Here is a 19,018-nt window from a genome sequence, read left to right on the forward strand (position 1 = left end):
CTGAACAATGCTATGTTCAAATAATTTGTTGTCCGTGATCAGAATGGAGTTCCGCTCAGCATCAGTGAAGTCGTTCTCATCGCCTTCATACGCAAGACCTTGAACACGTGCGTATAAGTGGTCTTTGAGGCGGGGAAGAAATTTCTATACAACTGTATTAGATACACACGAAAAAAATAATAATACATACCTTGACTGCCGGATCATCACGGAGATCACCTAACCATGTTGAGAGATCGTAAGTCGTACGAGCAGATTTCGCGATGTGGTAATGTTCTGATGGTGATGTCTGCACCCGCCGACGTAAATTATTGCCCTGCTGGGCAGCAAACTGTGCGCGAGCATTGATGACCTTCGTACATAGACGTTCAATCACGTCTTGATTCGCGATGCTTGCAGTCATTGTAGCTTTCGTTTTAGATGTGCGTGGGTAGTGTCTTTTAAGACGTCGATGTTCTAGTTCACCCTATAACAAAATTAAATACATGATCAATGATGAAATTAATTAACTCACCAGCTGGGTGGTATAATTATCTGTGGTCCCCCTGATCCTGATCGTGTTAGGGTAATCGCCAAGGGCGTGGAATTTATAAGTAAAGATATTCAATTTTTTTACCTTTGGGCGCAGTGTGCTTCCCTTTGATGCGCCCTGCTTAGCAGCCAAAGCAGCCAGCCGACGCCCCCGAGCGGCGTGTTCTTGAGGTAACTCCGTTGTGATGTAAGTTTCACATGTCGTCCGTAGAAACTTGCGCACGGACTTGCCGAGAACAACTGTTGCTGAGTCAAAAAAGTCTAGCGTGTCCTCAGTGTGCAAACGGAGTTTGGCGTAAGCTTGCCATGTGGCCAGGTCGAATAGGAGGTCGAGAATTATACGATCGTTGTCCGGATCTAACAATAGATCCTCGAACACTGGGATGGCGCACTGAAATGAAATTTGAAATCAATAAGTATTAAAAGAAGTTCGCAAAGATTACTCACCTGCAATAGATCTTCGAAGTCTCGTGCTGCGAGACGTTTCATTGCAGACGCGTTCCTGTGGAAGCGCCGGATTGTTCCTCTCCCAAATGTCGGAACACGGCGGTACCTATTGTATATAGTCCTGTAGTCAGTAATGATTAATATAAAAAAACACTTACCTCCGATTCAGTTCATTTACTACATTACCTCCGGCGGCATGCGCAATGCGCATCAGATGGGTGAATATAGCCTTCCATACGCCGAGCTCGAATTCGTGCAGCATGTCCACCACGAGCATCAAGAAAAAATTGAATCCGAAGGCGAAAAGCCGATCGGAAAACACGTTCTAGATTTCATTAGCCACAATTTGAAAATAATATATGATGTACTTACACGTGTAGGCACGAGGGACTGGGAATTCAGAATGGATTTGACCCGCTTACCATCAATTGGTGCACCACGTTGGAAGATCAGCTTCCGTGCTTGTTCGATCTTCTTACGACGGGCTAGATCGTCGACGCGCTGAAGGGCCAAGTGATCGTGCATGTCGCCCTCTGATCCCATCTCAGATACATCTGCCTTCTTGATCAGGCAGCGTGGGCACAGGCATTCACCCAGGAATTTAATTCCAGCGAGTAAGATTCTGAAATGAAATCAATCTAAGAACCATGAGAACCGAAAGACACTTACTTCTCAGGGTAATCAGCCGAATAATTAAAAAAACGCGGAAACACTCTGCGCGTGATCCCGTCTCCACAACGGATCACGATCCCATGCTCATAAGCATGCATAAAATCTCCGTCGAGGAGAAGCCTCCAGATGGCTTGCATGAGTTCACGCTTACAATGCGTGTAAACCTCTGACGAAGACGCCTCCTCAAAGAAAGCAAAATATGAATCTTGAAAGTTTTCTGGAAGCTTGATATTTTGTCAATAGAATTTCATTAATTTAAGCAATTTGAAAACAACTTACTGTAGGAATGTACGCGACATGATGACATGCGGAAGCTGTAGGCTTCCCGCGTGTATATTTAGATTCATTTCCAAAAAAAACATAGAACGGCCAGAGGGAGGCGTCACCGAAATTGGAAAGGTGTGTTGAGTCCGAATACATCATAAGCGATGCGACCACGCATTCGAGATTGTCGTCTGCTTGGCGGGGAAGGGAGTTGACCTCGATGTAAGCATCCATCATTGCAGGTGAGGCATATGCCTCTGAATATACTTTGATGGTGCGTTCTTCGGATACTTTCCACATATGCTGAAATGGCGTCATATGGAAGGTCGTCGCAGCGCCGTCTTCAAAAACCTCCGTAATGATATCAATCAGTGATCGATGGCGCACACCCTTAATCTCGAGCTCAGGGGCATCACCTTCTAATGGCCATTTCATTTTTTCTTTAGGTAGGCGGATGTAGACTGATGATTCTTTCCATCCATTCCGAGCGCTGAATGGATTGGAATGGTCCTCAAGGTACTGTGCTACGAATCTCTTCTCTCGGGTAGGATTGAATATCTTGACGTCATTTCGATTGTATGCATCGTCGTCGAGGAAAGTGGTGAGTCGCTGCATAGCAGCATCGGAAATTAAATTGGAGCTGGAATACTGCCAACACATCAGCAGGCCAGCGGTTGGACTGCTGAACGCGGAGTAGAGATTGTCGGGAGTGACGGAAATAGGGAGGGGGGGGCCAGTATGAAGACGAGAAGGAGTATTGTTGCGACCCTCGCCGGTCTCGGGTTGCAACATTGGTGTGTCGCATAGGCTATTGAGGGGGGACCGCGGAAAGAGAGTGGGACGAGTAGGATATACTCGGTATAATCCCATCGTATCTGGAATTGTTTTCAAAAGGGATTAGTCCATTACCGGCGTCGTGAATATTCTCCTCAGGCATGATTTCATCTGGCCGAGCTATGTCGTCGCCAGGAATAAAATCATCATATCGTCTGGGCATGTGAATAACACGCCCAGAACGATTGGAGCGCGGGAGGGGTGCATCAGGCTCAGGTACTGGTGGGGAATCCGAACGTCTAGCCATGCTATCATCCTGAATAATATTTTAGCATTCACCTATACACGAAGTGAACAACGCAAAGACCTGAAAGTTCCAGTCTCCAGCGTCCATATGTTCCATGCCCTCCAGGGGATTAGCTTCTTCGTCAGCTTCATCCAGAGCGTTGTGGTGGTCCCGGTGGTTGGTTTTCCTTTTCTTGTGCTTTCGACTCTTCTCAGCGCGCCGGTGAGATTTGCCGACCTCTGCGCTAAATTCATAGTGAGTATCGCACAATGCCTCGTGGGCACTCAAACGCCTTTGGGTGTCAAATACTCTTGCACAGCCGAGACAACTAAGTTCGTCCATGGACGGAGTATGACTCAGAGGAGGGCGCAGAAAGTGGGAGATGGGGACAAATTCTGATTGCAAACGTATATATATACAGGATACAATAAAACTATACAAGGTGTCGTCAATGCCAGATGAGATGGCGGGAATCCATGTGACGCACCAACCACTCAAGGACGGTGTTCTAATATCCCGCTACTCCAAGGCACCAAACGATTGGGAGTCATGCATTTCCATTTAGAAAATTACATTAAGAAAACCGCACACACAGCGGCTGGAATGAAAACGTGTTAGCATAGCATATTCTACTTATAGCTAAAGACTCACCTACGTGGGTTGACTAGGTTGGTAAGTGAGGCTGAATCGAAGTCCGAGTCTGAAGAGGTCAGAAGGTGCGCATGGCACGAGGACAGTTAGAAGCTGAGTAGCTGTACACACTGAGCTGGGAGTTCCGGCTTGAGGAAGAGTTGGTTGTGATAGACTGTTCATCAACTGGGGTTGGGACCATTGAGGCGGGTGCGTTGGCTGTGGAAGGTGTGTGTGCTGGCGAAGGTATGGAGGGAGGCGGTTGAGGTGTATGAGTGGGGTGCGTGATAGCGTGTGCCATGGTGTGTGCCAGGTAGTTGAAGAGCTACGGGACGAGGTGACATGGGAAGGGGTCCGGGTTAATGGGGAGGAGGGACACGAGGAACATGTTGCGACTGTTGCACGTTTGGCACAATTAGCATAGAAACGAAAGATACTACAAATGGAAACGATGCGTGACACTTGGCCTTGGGGCGTACGGCCAAACCAGGCCAAGTAGGGAGGGGACTTTAAACAAATGAAAAATGAGAAGGCACTCACCAGAACTAGCACAGCGGCTGGGCTCCATTTGGACGGAGGATTTTGGCTGGTCACGGGCTCGCGAAAGAGGGACGGGAGATACGTCAAAGCGTGAGGTCAAGGTTCAAAAAGAAAAGATGTCAAAGCAGCTGACTTACAGCGCATAAGACTTTTGAATCGATCATGATCGAAAATTTGAAATGATCATGATCATCCAACATGAACGGTTGAAGTCAGATTAAAACTCCGCCAGGATCTTGCGGTGCTATGAAGTTCGAACTGAAACTCTATCTTATATCATCGTTGTATCATCGTATTAATATCATAATGTCTAACGTACCTGCCAACGACACCTGGACCTCCGTAGTCAACGTCTACGGGGATGTCATATTTGTTGACATCCAAAATGCTGTTTCTCTCGGAAACACATATTGCTTCAACATTGACTTAGATTCTCCTGGCCCCAAGGTTGTTTTCTCTCTTTTCATTTGCAAGCTAATCTAATTGCGATCTTACAGAAAATTGTCTTCCGTGTGCGCCCACAGGTCATTGACACCGAGTCTGACACCGATTCTGATGCCACGGAGATTGAAACTGACAATGAGGTTGGTGGGAATGGAGATGGCGGGGATATCAAGGTTGAAGATGCGGAGATTGGGATCAGTGAGGTGAAGGTTGAAGATGATCAAGATCTGGCTGTGATCGGCCCAGACTTTGAGTGAGTCGTTGCAATTGATTGGTGTTCATTTTACTAAAGTTTTTCAAGGCCTGTAGTAGCCTCCCCTTGCACCCTGCTTACCAGGCGTTTAGGCAACCCCCATCCAGATCCCAAGAATCCAACTGCGCCATGGAGCTACTATGTCAAGAAAAGGACAGAGGCGCTGGAGGACAACCAGGAGTCCCTCTGATTTTCATTTTTTGTCCTGTACTATAGTGCCCATTGTACCACTGTATTTTCTATCTTGCTCAATAGTGTACCGCGCTCACTCATTATTTTAATTGCAATAAATAAATGTGTTAACAAACAAACATTAATAACACGTGAAATGGTGTGATTTTATCTGTCTTTCCCCATCATCATGGCGCGTCGCAAACGCTCTGACTCGACTGCCTCATCTGCTTCATCTGCATCCTCGCGTAGTTCTAACTTTTCAATATCATCTGTGGCCCCTGTTCCTCCGAAGAAATCCTCAAAGAAGGCCACGAGGCCAAAGAAAAAGCACCGTTCATCTGAGTGAGTCGATTCATTTCCAACGTTCTGATCGTTGATAACGACTTGATATAGGGATAAAGAGTCCGACTCGATCGATCCCCATGAGGAATATCTTGCAGCTGCACGCTGTATAGCGCGTTGCATTGATGTTTTCTGCAAGACCAAACAACTTATCAGTGTAGGCCTTGCTCTGCAGCAGCATGCTGCTGCAGAGCATGGTGATCTATCGGAAGATGAAGATGTGCGGATCAGTCGCGACAAGCGATTGTCAAAGATGTGAGTCATTTTTTAATCTAACAATTGACTACATAATTTCTTGCTGTGCAGGTCACCTAAAATCCAAGATCGATACCGGAAAAATTTTGCTCAGTTACTTCAACTCGCTCCAAGCTTGAAGTCTCTCCTTGGCGACCCTCGCAAAACTTCGGAACTCAACATTATCATCAAGAAGGTGAGTATATGCGCATGATATATACTTATTTAATTCATCAGATGGACGCGGTTATTTCTGCGACTCGCTCTGACGACACCGCCCGTCTGAAGAGTCAGATCGGTCATTACGCAGCTTTCAACACGAAGGATCACCCCATACGTCCGGCCATATACGATGGCAGTGGTTCGCGTACCCATATGGGTTTTAATCACCCTGTTCTTGCACGCTTCCTCTGTCCAGTCAGGGATCTCAAGACTTTTTCAGATGACGCGGACATGTGCGTCCCTTTATATTTCACCTCACAAATTATGTCTAATTCTTTACAGGGCACTTAAAGACATCCAGTGTGGCAAGATCAAGGTAACTGCACACGCGCTTCCTGCTTTTCTATGGGCCGGAGATCCACCGGGCTCAGACTACAACGACGATAACATGTTTGAAGGCATGTTTGAAGGTTATTTATTGGAGCGGGTAAGTTTTATTTTTATTACTACTTGTCCGGATTGACATTGCAATGTTTTTAGACTATGCGGCACATATATACAAGTCCATCGAGTGCATACGGAGGGGAGACACGTGCTACACGCACCTGCAACGCGTCTTTACACAACATGACGACCGTTGAAGCTGCACATATAGCTTACGGCTGTTTACAGGTTGAATTTGGTATAAGCGCCAAGAACTCTTGGGCCGAAATTGACGGTGCCTTCAATTATCGCGAATTCTACAACAATATTCTGGACCTTATCGACGATTCACCCGATCCCGAATGGAAAGAAGAACTTCTCAAGGCTTGGAATGTGTAAGTCATTGATATATTCTTAACTCTCGCGCTAATCTTATTTATCTAAGGAAATTATTTAAGAATGAGGAGGGCCGTGATGGCAACAATACTGAAGAGCATGAGAAAACAACCTCCTCGTGCGAAGGCAGGGATAATGCCTTGGCAAGAGTCTGCGCTCAGATGGCAGCGCGGCGTGCAGCCAAGGCAAACCCCACACCTGCTCCCTCTACTTGCAAGCCAAGTTCCCCTCCACCTGACCGCGAGCCAAGTCCCCCTCCACCTGACTGCGAGCCAAGTCCTGCTCCTTCTATGCGCGAGCCAACTGTACCTCCTGTGCGCGAGCCAACTGTACCTCCCACCGCTCCCAAGCCAAAGCCAAAGCCTACAGCGCGTGCAAAGCCTATTGTCCCTATTGGTGAGTCAACTCCCGTTCCCTTTGCTTACCAGTCAGCTCATCCTATTTCACCTGTGCGTCTTATGCCAGATGCACGTGACGAATCGGATGTCCCAAGCGATCTCTCAGAACCTGAAGATTCTGAGCCTGGCCAGACCATGATCAAACACAAGACCAAGAAGGTAAGTCCAAAATATCCCGGAGTTTGTATTGAATCCGAGGCTATCCTGTCATAATAATGCATTAATGTAGGGTAGTTGCAAGACTCATGTATTGCATTAATGATGATGGAGCGTAATGCATTAACAGCAGCTTTTTGGCCCTGCTTGTAATGCATTAAATTATGGTCACTGCCGGCAGCCTGGAATAGGTCGCACAAGCTTATATATAGTATAGATGCACCTTCAATATGATACCTTTTTGTGCCCGTCTTTTGTTCTCTCCTAAATCTTCATCATTTTAGGCATGGCTTTACGTACGCGTGGACCTGTAACTCAATGGCGACTGCATTAAATTCACGGATTTGGGGACACCAGCATTTCCATGCATGACATACTCGGCCCATCCTCATCAAGATCGATGTGATAGGCTTCGTTGGAAGCTTCAGCCTGGCAGCTTTCTGCAGGTCTCTGCCCCATTGAGCAACTTGTGAGCTTTGTCTACTGTTGTCTACAGTGCAATACATTGAATTCTAACAAGTAGCGCAGAATTTTATCACCGTTTGAAAGGAAAGGACCACTTACCTTCTCCGTTTCTCCCTCTCGCCACTCAGTGGCACTTACCATAGCCCGAAATGACTCGTTTCGCTTTGGGAAGCCGTGACTGGGCCGTTGTCAAGTCTGCCTCCATCTATACTTGATATGTTCTCAAGGCCACCTGCGTCTAGCTCTTTGGTGCGCTTCGTAGAGCCCCAACCATCTTATATCGTATTTGCATGGTATCCATCTCTCGTGCTTAAGTTACTGTCATCTCCTTGGTATCTTTTCTAGCACACTAATGATTACCTTGCTACTCCGACCAATCTTGAATTCCTGCTGTGATACAAGTTTTGGAACACGACACTAGTGTATCTTGCACTTAATGTTGTATCGCGCACTGAATTGTTGTATCGCGCATTTTATTAAAGTGGTGTCTAGAGCATCATAGAAATGACCTCCGAGAATCATTCATCTGGGATAAGATGCAAAATGAGTGCGATGTAGGCAGTGAGATGCCGTTTATATTATAGAGACATACAGAAACCACAATGTAGATACAAAACATCAATAGTCAGAGTATAATCAGAGCGAAAACTATTCAACATGTTCCGTCTCTCTACGCATAGCGAACTTAGCCTCACAAAAACCTCGACTGGTATATGAAATAGTATTGGCACTCAAACCTCAACCGTGTTTCTGTTTTCTACGAGTTGTGAGCCTTTTGTGTACATCTGGAACTCAAGAGAAAGGTCTTACTTGTTGGATTGGTTGGTCGACTTCGCCTTGCGTTTTGTAGCCAGCGAGACTGGAGGTCCATCGTTCTCTTTGGCCCCCCCCAATGTCGCACAGACACGAGCATTCGATGAGCCAATTGCATTAAGAACCTGCGCACGATTTGATGGGATGTGTCGGCGTGCTGTACGACGCGGACCTTCATCTGGCTGCAACTCAGCAGTTAGTCCAAAAGTAGGTCTAACCATTTCATCGCCGTTCATTTGTTCGTTGGCCTTGGGACCTGCTAGGGAACGAGGCCTTCCACCAGACACAAGTATGTTGGTGTACTCAGATTGCGCACTTGCAGGCAGGGCAGGCGGTGTGGTCATTACTGGGGATGGAATGTCGGGAGCTGGTATGTTTGAGGTCTGAGTGGAAGGTGCATTGTGAGGCACGGTAACAGGTAAGACTGGTTCCAGGAGCGCTTTGCCACCGTAGGGATAGCCTGCGTTTAAAAAGAAATCTTCAATCGGATAATCTGGGTTTTGCACAGTCGCCAAGTTGTTGGGCGCGAAATAAGCAGAAGCGTGCTGAAATGGATCGTGTTGAGGCTGGGGGAAGCTGGGATCAAAGCCGGTATCAATGAAACTAGGGTGGAATGGGTCTTGTGATACAGCGAGCATATTGTTGAATTCCTCCGCGCCTACTATGTTCCAGAAGTCGATGTCCCCAAATGAAGGTGGCTCGGTCTCCGAAGAATGAGGGTAGTCGGGGAGACATGCGCTGGTAGTCGTTCGAGTGCCGATACCCAGGCCCAGAGCTATGTCTTGCAGCCCTATCTGGTTGTCCTGAGGGGTATGAGGGTAATGCATTAAGAAAGGGAGAGGTTAATGCATTAAGAACGGGAGAGGACAATGCATCAGCAAACAGGTGTAATGCATTACATTAATGCATTACTCACCTCCTGGGGCCCTATATGATAGAGGTCCAACGACTCCAAACTTTGTGCACTACCTGTATTCCTCTCATCCTCATCATCCCGCATTGCCTTGTCTTTGTCCTCTTCATTGGTCTCCTCAGCTTCACCGAGCTCGTTATTGATGCGCGCCTCGGCTGACACATCTGCATCGGTCTCCTCAGCCTCACCAAGCTCATTATCGATGCGTGTCTCAGCTGACACATCTGCATTCACAAGCGCCAGCATATTGTCATCATGCGCTACGAATAACAACTGTGAGTGTTATTCTGTTGCAAGGATGTATCGCAAATACTTACAAATTGCTTCCTTCAAGAAATTTGCATAGGCTGCTTGAACGTCTGAGAATCCTGGGTAGCAGGTTGCGAACTCTCCACCGGTATCTGTTTCGCCCAGATGGAAGCTGTAAGGTCGGTTATGATATATTGTCACCGTGAGAGAACGTAAACTTACTCGACCACTACAATTTCACCTGTGGCAGGATTACGTCCACCCGCAATGCAAGTGAATTTGAGCCCTCCAGTCTTGTAGGACAAATGACGGAAGATGCGATCCAGGTGTGGTCCCAGCTCATTGAAAGCTCTGACATGTCAATTTTTAGACGAACAATTTAGATGCAAAAATGTGCGAGTACATACTGTATCTTTGCATCATCGCTGACTTCTTCAACAAACCCTGCTCTAGCTAGCTCACGATCATGCTTCCACTTTGCAAGCGCTTCTCGGTGCTTTTCCTTGACTTCAGCTCTTATTACCTCGTCCTCTGAGGCATATTTTATGCGGGTCACTTCCTTCCGCTTACACAACTTTTCGCCTCGTGAAGAGGTCCCCCCAGCAGCTGTGATTGCAGCGTTCACGGCAACCTTGACGCGCGACTCATAATGGCAATGTGAGTACACCTCGACTTCCTGCGGTGCCCTGGTGCCCTTGAGCTCATCTCCCCCATTTAGTGTGACCCCCAATTTTAGTTCGACATTGGAGTTGCCTGATCGTGCCAGACGTGCCGTATTTGTCTGCCATCGGTACCAGCGCACGATGGCCTATGGAATTTTACCCATCAGTTATGTATTTCACCTATATTCAAGTTACTCACAGTCTTGCGTGCTTTAATAGCTGTTTGGACAATCTTGAACTGATCTGGGGTAAGAGGTCCTTCCGCAGGAATCCCATTTCGACTTAGATATGCACGCTCTGGCCACTTAGCTAAAAATGCAAGGCCAGTGTCGACCAAAAAATCTCGGTACCTCTTTGATGGCTGACACTTGATATAGTCAGGGAGTCGTGCTAGAAGGAAAGCTTCCTGTTCGTTGCTTGCCCATGGCTTTGGACCACGCCGATGACCCATGGTATGAAGAGGGTAAGAGAAATCACAGCGTTTACAGGCAGAAATAAATAATCCTTCACTGTTGAAATTTCATGTGCCGCTAGGTTCTAGCTAGTTTAAAAAGCAAGGTTTCGGTAGCACCTAGTGTACACGGTCCCTGTAGTTGCTATTGGCTGTGTCACTGATATTCTTTACCAACTCCGTGATCTCAATCTTGGACCTGGCGCCTGTATACTTACTTTTACATCAGCCATTGTGTAGCTAATAAATTCTCTATCCTGCTATGGGACAAGATACTGCCAGGAATGAACATACTTCCAGTGATGAGCAATCTTTATGCCATTGAAAGCTCAGCACGAGCTTGCCACCAATTTGAATTGGACCACGTGAAATTGAATTTGCTTTGATATATGAAGTGAGCCTAGAATTGAAGCCAAAAAAGGGAGGAAGGTCTTTGTATCCAGCGTAGTGGTCGTAGAATGAAGCGGGAATTGAACAGCCCAGCCCGAGAGCTTGGGACTTGAGGGGACATAGGCTCGTCAAAATAATATTGGTGCAAGTATCGACCAAATAGTGATGCTACCGAATTCTGGTTCTGCTTGACCATTGGACCGAACACAGCCAAACATGTTCGAGGGGGTCCAATTCACATTCAGACTAGGTTCAGTTTGTTCAGAAGGACACCATCGAGGACTCTTGACTCCTTAATGGACCCACCTAGAATCTCTTCAACACGTACATAGCACTTGACGTCAACACCCTTGTATGCAGCGTCATCCGAGGTAACAGTCCGCAAGGCTTGAAGGGCCAGACGGCACATTAAATCACTCCGGTGTTCTGCAAATTTGGAGCCAGTGGAAGTTTTAGCTCGAACGTAGTGTGGGTGGCAGGATATGTGTAGAGAAGCACAATATGCCGCCCATAACAATATCTATTTGAGAAGCAAGTATGAATGAGATGAGAATGAATTACTATATGTTGACGATGATGCTCACCTTCGCCTAGGGCATAGCATGGGTATACCCGCAGGTCGGAAGATCAACACCGCACCCATTCGGGTAGGGGTACAGCATCACCCGTACTAACGCTCAGTGTGGTAGTGTACCCGTGGTATGGTATCTACCTGCGAGTACACATACAAAAAATAATACTCCATTGGTCTATTAACCTCACGCGACACTCTGGAGTCAAACGTAGAAGCCGGCTGGTCAGACCTTCAGGTGTACTACAATGAAGACGGAAGCACATACCTGAGCAGCGGTTGGACTGTGGACACTGGACATATGGCAACAACGGTTTGCAAAGAAAGCACTTGAAAATAGACATACTGAGCAACATCAACGACCAATGACCATCAGCACAGACACATCACTCAAAATTAGAAACCTCACACCACCCGCAACAAACAACCAACCCTCGCTAAACTTGTTCAAGGACACACCTGAACTCGCTCACACAGACTAGCTTGTTGAAAGTAACCTCGGTAGGTATCAACGATGCAATGGTATCGAAGATAAGCTCCTCGCTCTGAGCGACCTTTGTCGGAACATAAAGAGTTTGATGGTGCGTGATGATGCACCATTGGATTAATACACATTTCTTCAGAGTCCTGTGAGCAGCATAAGAGTCAGTAGTGCTATCTCAAACATTATGCGAAGTACGAGTCTTAACAAGGTCCAGACTCCAGACAGTGATTTAACGCCATACCCATGGCGTACCCGTATACCGTGCTTACAGGTACGGTGTTGGCATGGGTGTCAGTTCCAGACACTATACCCATACCTGTGCCACCCGTAACCCCCATACCTGCGGACACTGTTGCACATACCCGTGCTACCGTGATACTCATGACGAACACCTGGTGCAGTGAGTCCGACAGTGTAATTAGAACCATCCCAGAGTTACCTGCAAGTGCTAATGAATCAACTTGCACGTATGTGATTGCTATTACAAAGCCGGAAGCTGACTTACTACATATAGCCAGATTTCTTACTGTATGTTCAACATCTTCGCCATGTCGTACTACAAGCGCACTTGTCCTTCATGCAAAGTGGATTTTTGTTTCACGTGTGGAGAACCCAGCTCACTATGTTGGAATCCACATTCTCTGAGCAGCGTCAACAAACCTCTGAAGAGAGTTCTCAGAAATCAAAAATGAATAAGAGATGGAAGACCGATCTGCACTCTTCTTTGTCTACTTCAACAGGGGATGATGCTGATGACGATAGCTATTATATGTCTTTGCCTGTGGTAAAGAAGTCGAAAGGAGGCGTTGGCTATGCCAGAGATGTAAAGGAAGATGTGAGTTTTTATATGAACACCATCTTGGACATGTTCTTTGCGCTTTATCAATGTTCTGCGTCCACAATACTCAGGAGCGGTTTGTCTTATTCCCTGGACATGTTCTTTGCGCTTTATTGATGTTCTGCGTCCATAATGCTCAGGAGCAGTTTGTCTTATTCCTTGGACACGTTCTTTGCGCTTTATCGATGTTCTGCGTCCACAATACTCGGGGGCGGTTTGTCTTATTCCCTGGACATGTTCTTTGCGCTTTATTGATGTTCTGCGTCCATAATGTTCAGGAGCGGTTTGTCTTATTCCCTGGACATGTTCTTTGCGCTTTATCGATGTTCTGCGTCCACAATACTCAGGAGCGGTTTGTCTTATTCCCTGGACATGTTCTTTGCGCTTTATTGATGTTCTGCGTCCACAATACTCGGGGGCGGTTTGTCTTATTCTGGCCTCGAAGCAAGGAACCGCGCGCAGTGCTTTTGGTGCGTGCCCTACCCTGATTTATGACGTGAAGTGATGGTTCTCATATGAGTGTTTTAGGCTTCTTTTCTGGCCATGCGGTGTGTGGAGAAGGCCCCACAGAGTGTACTTGAACTCATCAAGAACGACTTGCGGAAGTGAGTTCTAACTTTACTCAGTACTGCGTGGTCTTAACATTGACTCTACAGTGAAGACAGTGCTGTGAAGATCACTGCAATTCAATGTTTGGACATTCTAGCACTTCCAGATTCTATCTCAGCCTTTTTTGTCGGATAAAAATTGTTGTCGATGTTTTAAGTTAGCTCGCCACCCATTGCCATTTGTTCCAACTGACATTGGTTCAAGCCTATTTATCACAGACCAGGAGGAGATGGTAACGAAGACATGCCCAAAGAACTGCGCAGACGCTTAGCCAAAGTGGGATGGTTGAATGAAAAACGACTCTGCACGGAGAGGGAGGTGCACGAAACCAGCGACTACATGGTTCACCCCACGGTTCTCACAAATCTCCATAGACGCTTTAACTTATGATTCCCTCTCAGACATGTCAGATCGTTCTGCTGTTTGAACGTTGACTGAACCAGATATCAGAGGCGTAGCGTGCAGTCTCAGAACAATTTGATCATTCATCAATTACTGTGGCTATGACAGATGAAGCGCGGAAGAAGGCTTACGTCGACTGGGCTACTCAAGTTCGATTTGCTAGTGAGATCAAACTAAAATCTGAGCAACAGTAAATGCAGTGCGACAGACTCATTAATGTGCGCTAAGTTCATACTCGACACTTGTGTACTTCACCCCTCCTGATTGCAGTACGAATCAGCACTTCTCCAACGGCAAGGGAAGTAACGACATATGCCACGTCAGCGAAGCCTTTGATACTTTCCGTTACCTCATCCCTAGATACAAGTGATCAGTGTGTGCGATGTCAAGCAGAAAGGACTTACCAAGTATTGAATACACCGATGTATCGTCCACGGGGGACACAGTAATAGGGACCAGTTTTCCCAGGCACTGCAGGCATGTTGTAGAGCATCCCATGATATAAGTATACATCGCAATCATCGGCGATTGCATCGATAACTTCCTTGTATATAGCCTGATCCCGATGTACCCACCTGATATCTGCCTCTGCCTCTGCAGTGGAGTAGGGTGTGATGGTGAGAGGCAAGGCTTCAGGTAACCGAAAAAGAGCGCCAGTAAGACTTGTAAGTGGTGGACTAGGTGACGGCGGGGGTATTGGTACTACAGTGGGGGAACCAAGCGTGAATGGTATAGTGGGCACAATGGAGGGTGCGGAATCACTATGACCTGGTGGGTGGGATCAGTTTCTGCAGAGATGTTGGGAGAGCTACTCACACTGTGCATGAGGCTGCCGCACTCCTGCGCCAACCGTTAAACATTTCTGACCGCCTTCAAACTCAACTCTGGAGATTGATGCAGCTTTCCTTACGAGGGAGGTTGGAGGGAAAGGGTCGTATGATGACATCATGCAAAACTCGCAGAGGCAAAAACCAGGATCAGCAGGTGGTAGAGATTCTTCCGAGTGTGACTCGGACGCAGGGCCTGAAGACTCAGACTCAGACTCCATCGGAGTGAATATGAGGGAAGGACACAGTGATGAGAATATGAATACTGACCGGTCTGGCAGGCTCCATCAGAGTGAATATGGGAGAAAGACACAGCGATGAAAATATGAATACTGACCGGTCTGGCAGGCTTATTTATAAGGCAGCGCATTGAGCATGTAATGCATTACTTGATGTACGAGAGGTGCCAGTGATGCATTATCATTTGTCAAGTAATGCATTACATCACATGATTACCAAGACTCAATGCTGTGACTTTGTCGTGACGTTGCACTCACTCCTGGCAGGCAGGCTTGTACAATCGATTTAGACTCTGAGCTCCTTTCCAAGCTTTGATATTACTAGGAGACCGTCCATATGCTCCCCCGACATTTATCGTTCAAAAAGATCAACCGCCGGAAGCGAGTCAAGCTCAACATATATACCCCGCTCAACTCTGGAACTGAAGCTCCCAGCGTTCACCAAACATATACATTTGTATCATGCAGTAAAGGCTTCCAGGCACGCAGTTCTCATGTCATCAGCTCTGGGTCGAGCCAGGCCAAACCTCAGGTTCAAACTGAAGCTAGCGCGACAATCAGTGAAATTTGTGATGAGCAGTTTGACTACAATATATACGATATTCACGACACGGAGCTCAATGAGGATGCGGAGGGCCACGAAAAAACGAATCGGAAGCGCTCAGTAGGTCTCCCTTTGTACCCAGTAATAAGTGTTTCTCACTCGTTCTTCAGGACCATCCACTTTCGTCGTGGATGAATGATCGGGACATGTTTTTACTTGAGTTCCTTCGGCACGAGGGCAGAGGAGATTATGCCAGTGACCCTGTCTGCTGGCGCTGCCATCTTCATGTCCCTCAATTTCGGTGTATCGATTGCTTCGGTACAGAGTTGTACTGTAAGGACTGTATTGTCACCTTACACACTCAGAATCCAGTACATCGCATTCAGGTAAGTCTGTTCGCACAATAATGTGACTGCATGTTCATTTCAGTATTGTAATAGGAGTGGACGAACTCTTATTTTACGGTGGTGTCCCTGAGGGACATGGGCCTGCGTGTGCAGCTTGGACATTTTGCAGGAGACTCATGTCTGTTACCTGAGCGAGGATTCAACGACGAATTCACTCTTATCGATACTAACGGTATTCACACTATCGCATTGGATTTTTGCGGTTGCGAGACAGCTCAAACGCACACAAAACAACTATTACGTGCTGCCTGGTTTCCGGCTACAACCGTCAATCCACGCACAGCAGCAACCTTCCGCATCCTGGAGCAATATCACCTTCTATCATTCGAATCAAAGGCTTCGGGGTATGAATTTTATCGCTCGATTGCACGTCTGACCGATAACACAGGACTTCATCCTCAAAAGGTGAGTTATCTGATGACTCACAAGTGCCTTATCATAGACATCTTATCATCTGTCGAACCAGAATCGTTATGAGGCATTCTTGCGGATTGTTCGTGAATGGCGCCACCTGAAGATGCTCAAGCGAGCAGGCCGTGGACACGATCCGGCTGGTGTCGAAAATACGCAAAGCGGCGAATGTGCTGTCCTATGCCCCGCGTGCCCTCAACCTCTCAAAAATCTTCCAGACAACTGGAAAGAGGTTCCAAATGACAAAAGGTGCATGTCACACTCATACATAGATTTTTACTCATCCTTCACAATCCCTTAGATGGATATATGCTCTGTTCGTAGCCATCGACGCGAATTTCCGTCTCAAAAGACGTCTCGTCTCTAAAGATTGCACAGACCCTGGGCTTAGTTGCGGGTGGGCCTACTTTGTGGATGAGACGACGTACAAAGCATATTTACTCAATCACGGTGGTAAACCGCAAGAGGTAAGCTGTGTGAATGACTTAATGGGATTCTGTTCTGACCATTTCAGTAGAAAAGCACCTGCGCATCACACAACACAGTCAACTTAGCGGATACGAAAGCTTCGCAGGGTCTGGCTGCGACTGGAGTGGGAATGATCGACTGTGCGCGGCATAATATGAAATTACCCAATGGTGTCGGGGACTTGCAGAAGGGCGAGCGGTGAGGTATACCAGCTCACGCAACCATCATTACTGACCGTATGGCATAGATACAGCAACATGGATTATTTATTTTTTTCGACCCTCCACGGACGCAGCGTTGAAATGCTGAATGTTTCGTATGATATTGCGTGCCAGTGGCACAAGAACATTTGGGAACGCATGGCCACAATCCCTCTGGACCTCCATCTAGACCCTCTCACTAAATTTATAAGGTTCTTACAATCACAATACCAGTCTCTTGCGCCTTTGCTCATGTTAATCACCAGGTTTTTTGTACCAAAATTCCATCTTCCTGCGCACGTTTTCAAATGCCAAACATCGTATTCTTTCAATTTCTCGAAGAACGTCGGACGAACGGATGGTGAAGCCCCCGAACGGGGTTGGTCAAATATCAACCCAGTTGCCTCTAGCACTAAGGAAATGGGCCCCGGCTCTCGACGGGATACTCTAGACGATCACTTCGGTGATTGGAACTGGAAAAAAACAGTTGGACTTGGTGCGTGACTTGTGAATGACTTCGTACTTTTGTTTCCTCATCCTTTCACAGGTGCAATGTTACTCCGAAAGATGAACGAAGCAAAGGAGGAGAAAGAAGCTCACGAAATTGCTTTTGAGGAGCTAGACGGCGCTTTGCCACCTAAGGCATCGGATCCCTGGAAATTGGAAATCGAGTATTGGGAATGCAACCCCAATGACTCTTTGGTTAGTAACCCGTTCGAGCCGAAGGTCACTTGTAAGTGTTGGTCTTTCATATTCTTGATTCAATCACTAAGATGCAAATTAACAGCGATTACTCAAGCCACCGTTCGACTGAAGCTTGCGGAAATGGAGGCTCGTGATCTACAGCAAGGCGTCGATATATCTTGCCACCCCGACATTTCACCCAGCGTCTTTATTGCATCTGGAATCGATCTCGAAAGTGAACAGTACGTAGCTTTTGCATTAGGAACTGGGTATCTCACTTATTCATTTGAAGGCGTCGTTTGAAGGCGGATATCACCAACCTTGGTATACACGCCACGGACACACAGAAATCCACCATACAGCATCAGCGGAACTCTCTGCAGCGAAAAATTGATGCGTGGAAGCGTGTCCAGGCACTCTACACTCCCGCAGTCCAACTGCTACACTCGGATTCATTCCAACCTTCCCTCGACCCCATCACACCAGAAGACGCAAAACTTTATCTGCCATCAACTATGAGTGCTAAATCTATCCGTTGTGATCCTCGCCTTCAGGCCACTGAATGGGAGCTCCGTTTTGCTCAGGCCGGGGATGCGCTGGAGGAACTACGACAGAGCCTCCGCCTACGCGATCATATGTACACATTCAAGAGAGATTGGGTCCGTGGCCAGAGTGCAAATACACGGGCACAAAACGCTCTAACTCGGGTAGTTGCGAAGGCATCAGCAGCAGCTGACAAGTATCGCGCTGCTCATGGAGCACTTTCTGCCCTCGCTCCCTCGCTCCGAGTGGTCGGTTGGAACCGCAAATACAAGGAACTCGACAAGAAAGATGACGTCCGTGGCATGTCAGCACCTCAGAAAGGTGTGAGCGAAGGGAGAAGGCAATTGTCGTGGATATGGATGGTGGAAGGAGTCGGAGACGATCAGGATGAGGCGATACAAGATAGTAAGCTTGAATATGAGCACGAACGAATAAAGGATACTGATGTAGTTTGCAGGTCTGAGAGTCGAGTGGTGTAAGGCTCGGGCCCGGTCAATGCGATGGGCAGAAGAAGTTGAACTTCTTCACGAGGAGATGCGTAGGGTTCTCCAATTCCTTAGGTGGTATGCAGGGTGGTGGTATGAGAAAGGTCAAGATTGCACACATGGTGGTACTGCCGACTCGGACAACGAGGGACTGGTTGCCTATGCGCTTCGCCAGGCCCAACTTAGGCATGATCTCGCGGACCATTTCGAGAAGATGTGGATGGCACATGTTCAAGT

General features: G+C 47.2%; 8 protein-coding genes across 8 annotated transcripts; 4 read left to right on the plus strand and 4 right to left on the minus strand.

Annotated features, from left to right (window-relative positions):
* DEU56DRAFT_705089 (uncharacterized protein) lies at positions 1-445 on the minus strand (the record flags this gene model as incomplete). Its single annotated transcript, XM_041347386.1, has 2 exons — positions 1-144; positions 191-445. Coding segments are annotated over 2 exons (399 nt in total), but the record flags the coding sequence as incomplete, so codon positions are not given.
* Positions 446-1,905: 1,460 nt separating this feature from the next.
* Positions 1,906-2,574, minus strand: DEU56DRAFT_747880 (uncharacterized protein; the record flags this gene model as incomplete). The annotated part of the gene is made up of 1 exon (XM_041349303.1): positions 1,906-2,574. The coding sequence occupies one exon, from the start codon at positions 2,572-2,574 to the stop codon at positions 1,906-1,908; it is 669 nt and encodes a 222-aa protein (XP_041202122.1).
* Positions 2,575-4,450: 1,876 nt separating this feature from the next.
* On the plus strand, positions 4,451-5,031 carry DEU56DRAFT_918932 (uncharacterized protein; the record flags this gene model as incomplete). Its single annotated transcript, XM_041358195.1, has 3 exons — positions 4,451-4,591; positions 4,642-4,841; positions 4,890-5,031. 3 exons carry the CDS (start codon positions 4,451-4,453, stop codon positions 5,029-5,031), a joined length of 483 nt encoding a protein of 160 aa, XP_041202123.1.
* A 171-nt stretch (positions 5,032-5,202) lies between these two features.
* On the plus strand, positions 5,203-7,229 carry DEU56DRAFT_761289 (uncharacterized protein; the record flags this gene model as incomplete). The annotated part of the gene is made up of 9 exons (XM_041350519.1): positions 5,203-5,357; positions 5,409-5,612; positions 5,664-5,787; positions 5,829-6,046; positions 6,096-6,240; positions 6,294-6,571; positions 6,622-6,968; positions 7,038-7,129; positions 7,200-7,229. The coding sequence occupies 9 exons, from the start codon at positions 5,203-5,205 to the stop codon at positions 7,227-7,229; spliced, it is 1,593 nt and encodes a 530-aa protein (XP_041202124.1).
* A 1,168-nt stretch (positions 7,230-8,397) lies between these two features.
* Positions 8,398-10,679, minus strand: DEU56DRAFT_918934 (uncharacterized protein; the record flags this gene model as incomplete). Its single annotated transcript, XM_041358196.1, has 6 exons — positions 8,398-9,207; positions 9,321-9,577; positions 9,635-9,738; positions 9,789-9,917; positions 9,974-10,374; positions 10,428-10,679. 6 exons carry the CDS (start codon positions 10,677-10,679, stop codon positions 8,398-8,400), a joined length of 1,953 nt encoding a protein of 650 aa, XP_041202125.1.
* A 2,067-nt stretch (positions 10,680-12,746) lies between these two features.
* On the plus strand, positions 12,747-13,706 carry DEU56DRAFT_930529 (uncharacterized protein; the record flags this gene model as incomplete). Its single annotated transcript, XM_041358693.1, has 5 exons — positions 12,747-13,038; positions 13,103-13,176; positions 13,241-13,432; positions 13,491-13,567; positions 13,619-13,706. The coding sequence occupies 5 exons, from the start codon at positions 12,747-12,749 to the stop codon at positions 13,704-13,706; spliced, it is 723 nt and encodes a 240-aa protein (XP_041202126.1).
* A 496-nt stretch (positions 13,707-14,202) lies between these two features.
* On the minus strand, positions 14,203-15,021 carry DEU56DRAFT_918936 (uncharacterized protein; the record flags this gene model as incomplete). The annotated part of the gene is made up of 3 exons (XM_041358197.1): positions 14,203-14,329; positions 14,378-14,741; positions 14,790-15,021. 3 exons carry the CDS (start codon positions 15,019-15,021, stop codon positions 14,203-14,205), a joined length of 723 nt encoding a protein of 240 aa, XP_041202127.1.
* Positions 15,022-15,774: 753 nt separating this feature from the next.
* Positions 15,775-19,001, plus strand: DEU56DRAFT_747843 (uncharacterized protein; the record flags this gene model as incomplete). The annotated part of the gene is made up of 11 exons (XM_041349301.1): positions 15,775-15,969; positions 16,024-16,395; positions 16,457-16,656; positions 16,703-16,868; positions 16,919-17,067; positions 17,117-17,281; positions 17,336-17,565; positions 17,617-17,802; positions 17,857-17,995; positions 18,046-18,701; positions 18,754-19,001. Coding segments are annotated over 11 exons (2,706 nt in total), but the record flags the coding sequence as incomplete, so codon positions are not given.
* Between the last annotated feature and the right edge of the window lie 17 nt (positions 19,002-19,018).

This window comes from Suillus clintonianus, assembly GCF_016758775.1.
Source record: "Suillus clintonianus strain FC179 chromosome Unknown DEU56scaffold_148, whole genome shotgun sequence".
In the NCBI taxonomy this organism is placed as follows: domain Eukaryota; kingdom Fungi; phylum Basidiomycota; class Agaricomycetes; order Boletales; family Suillaceae; genus Suillus; species Suillus clintonianus.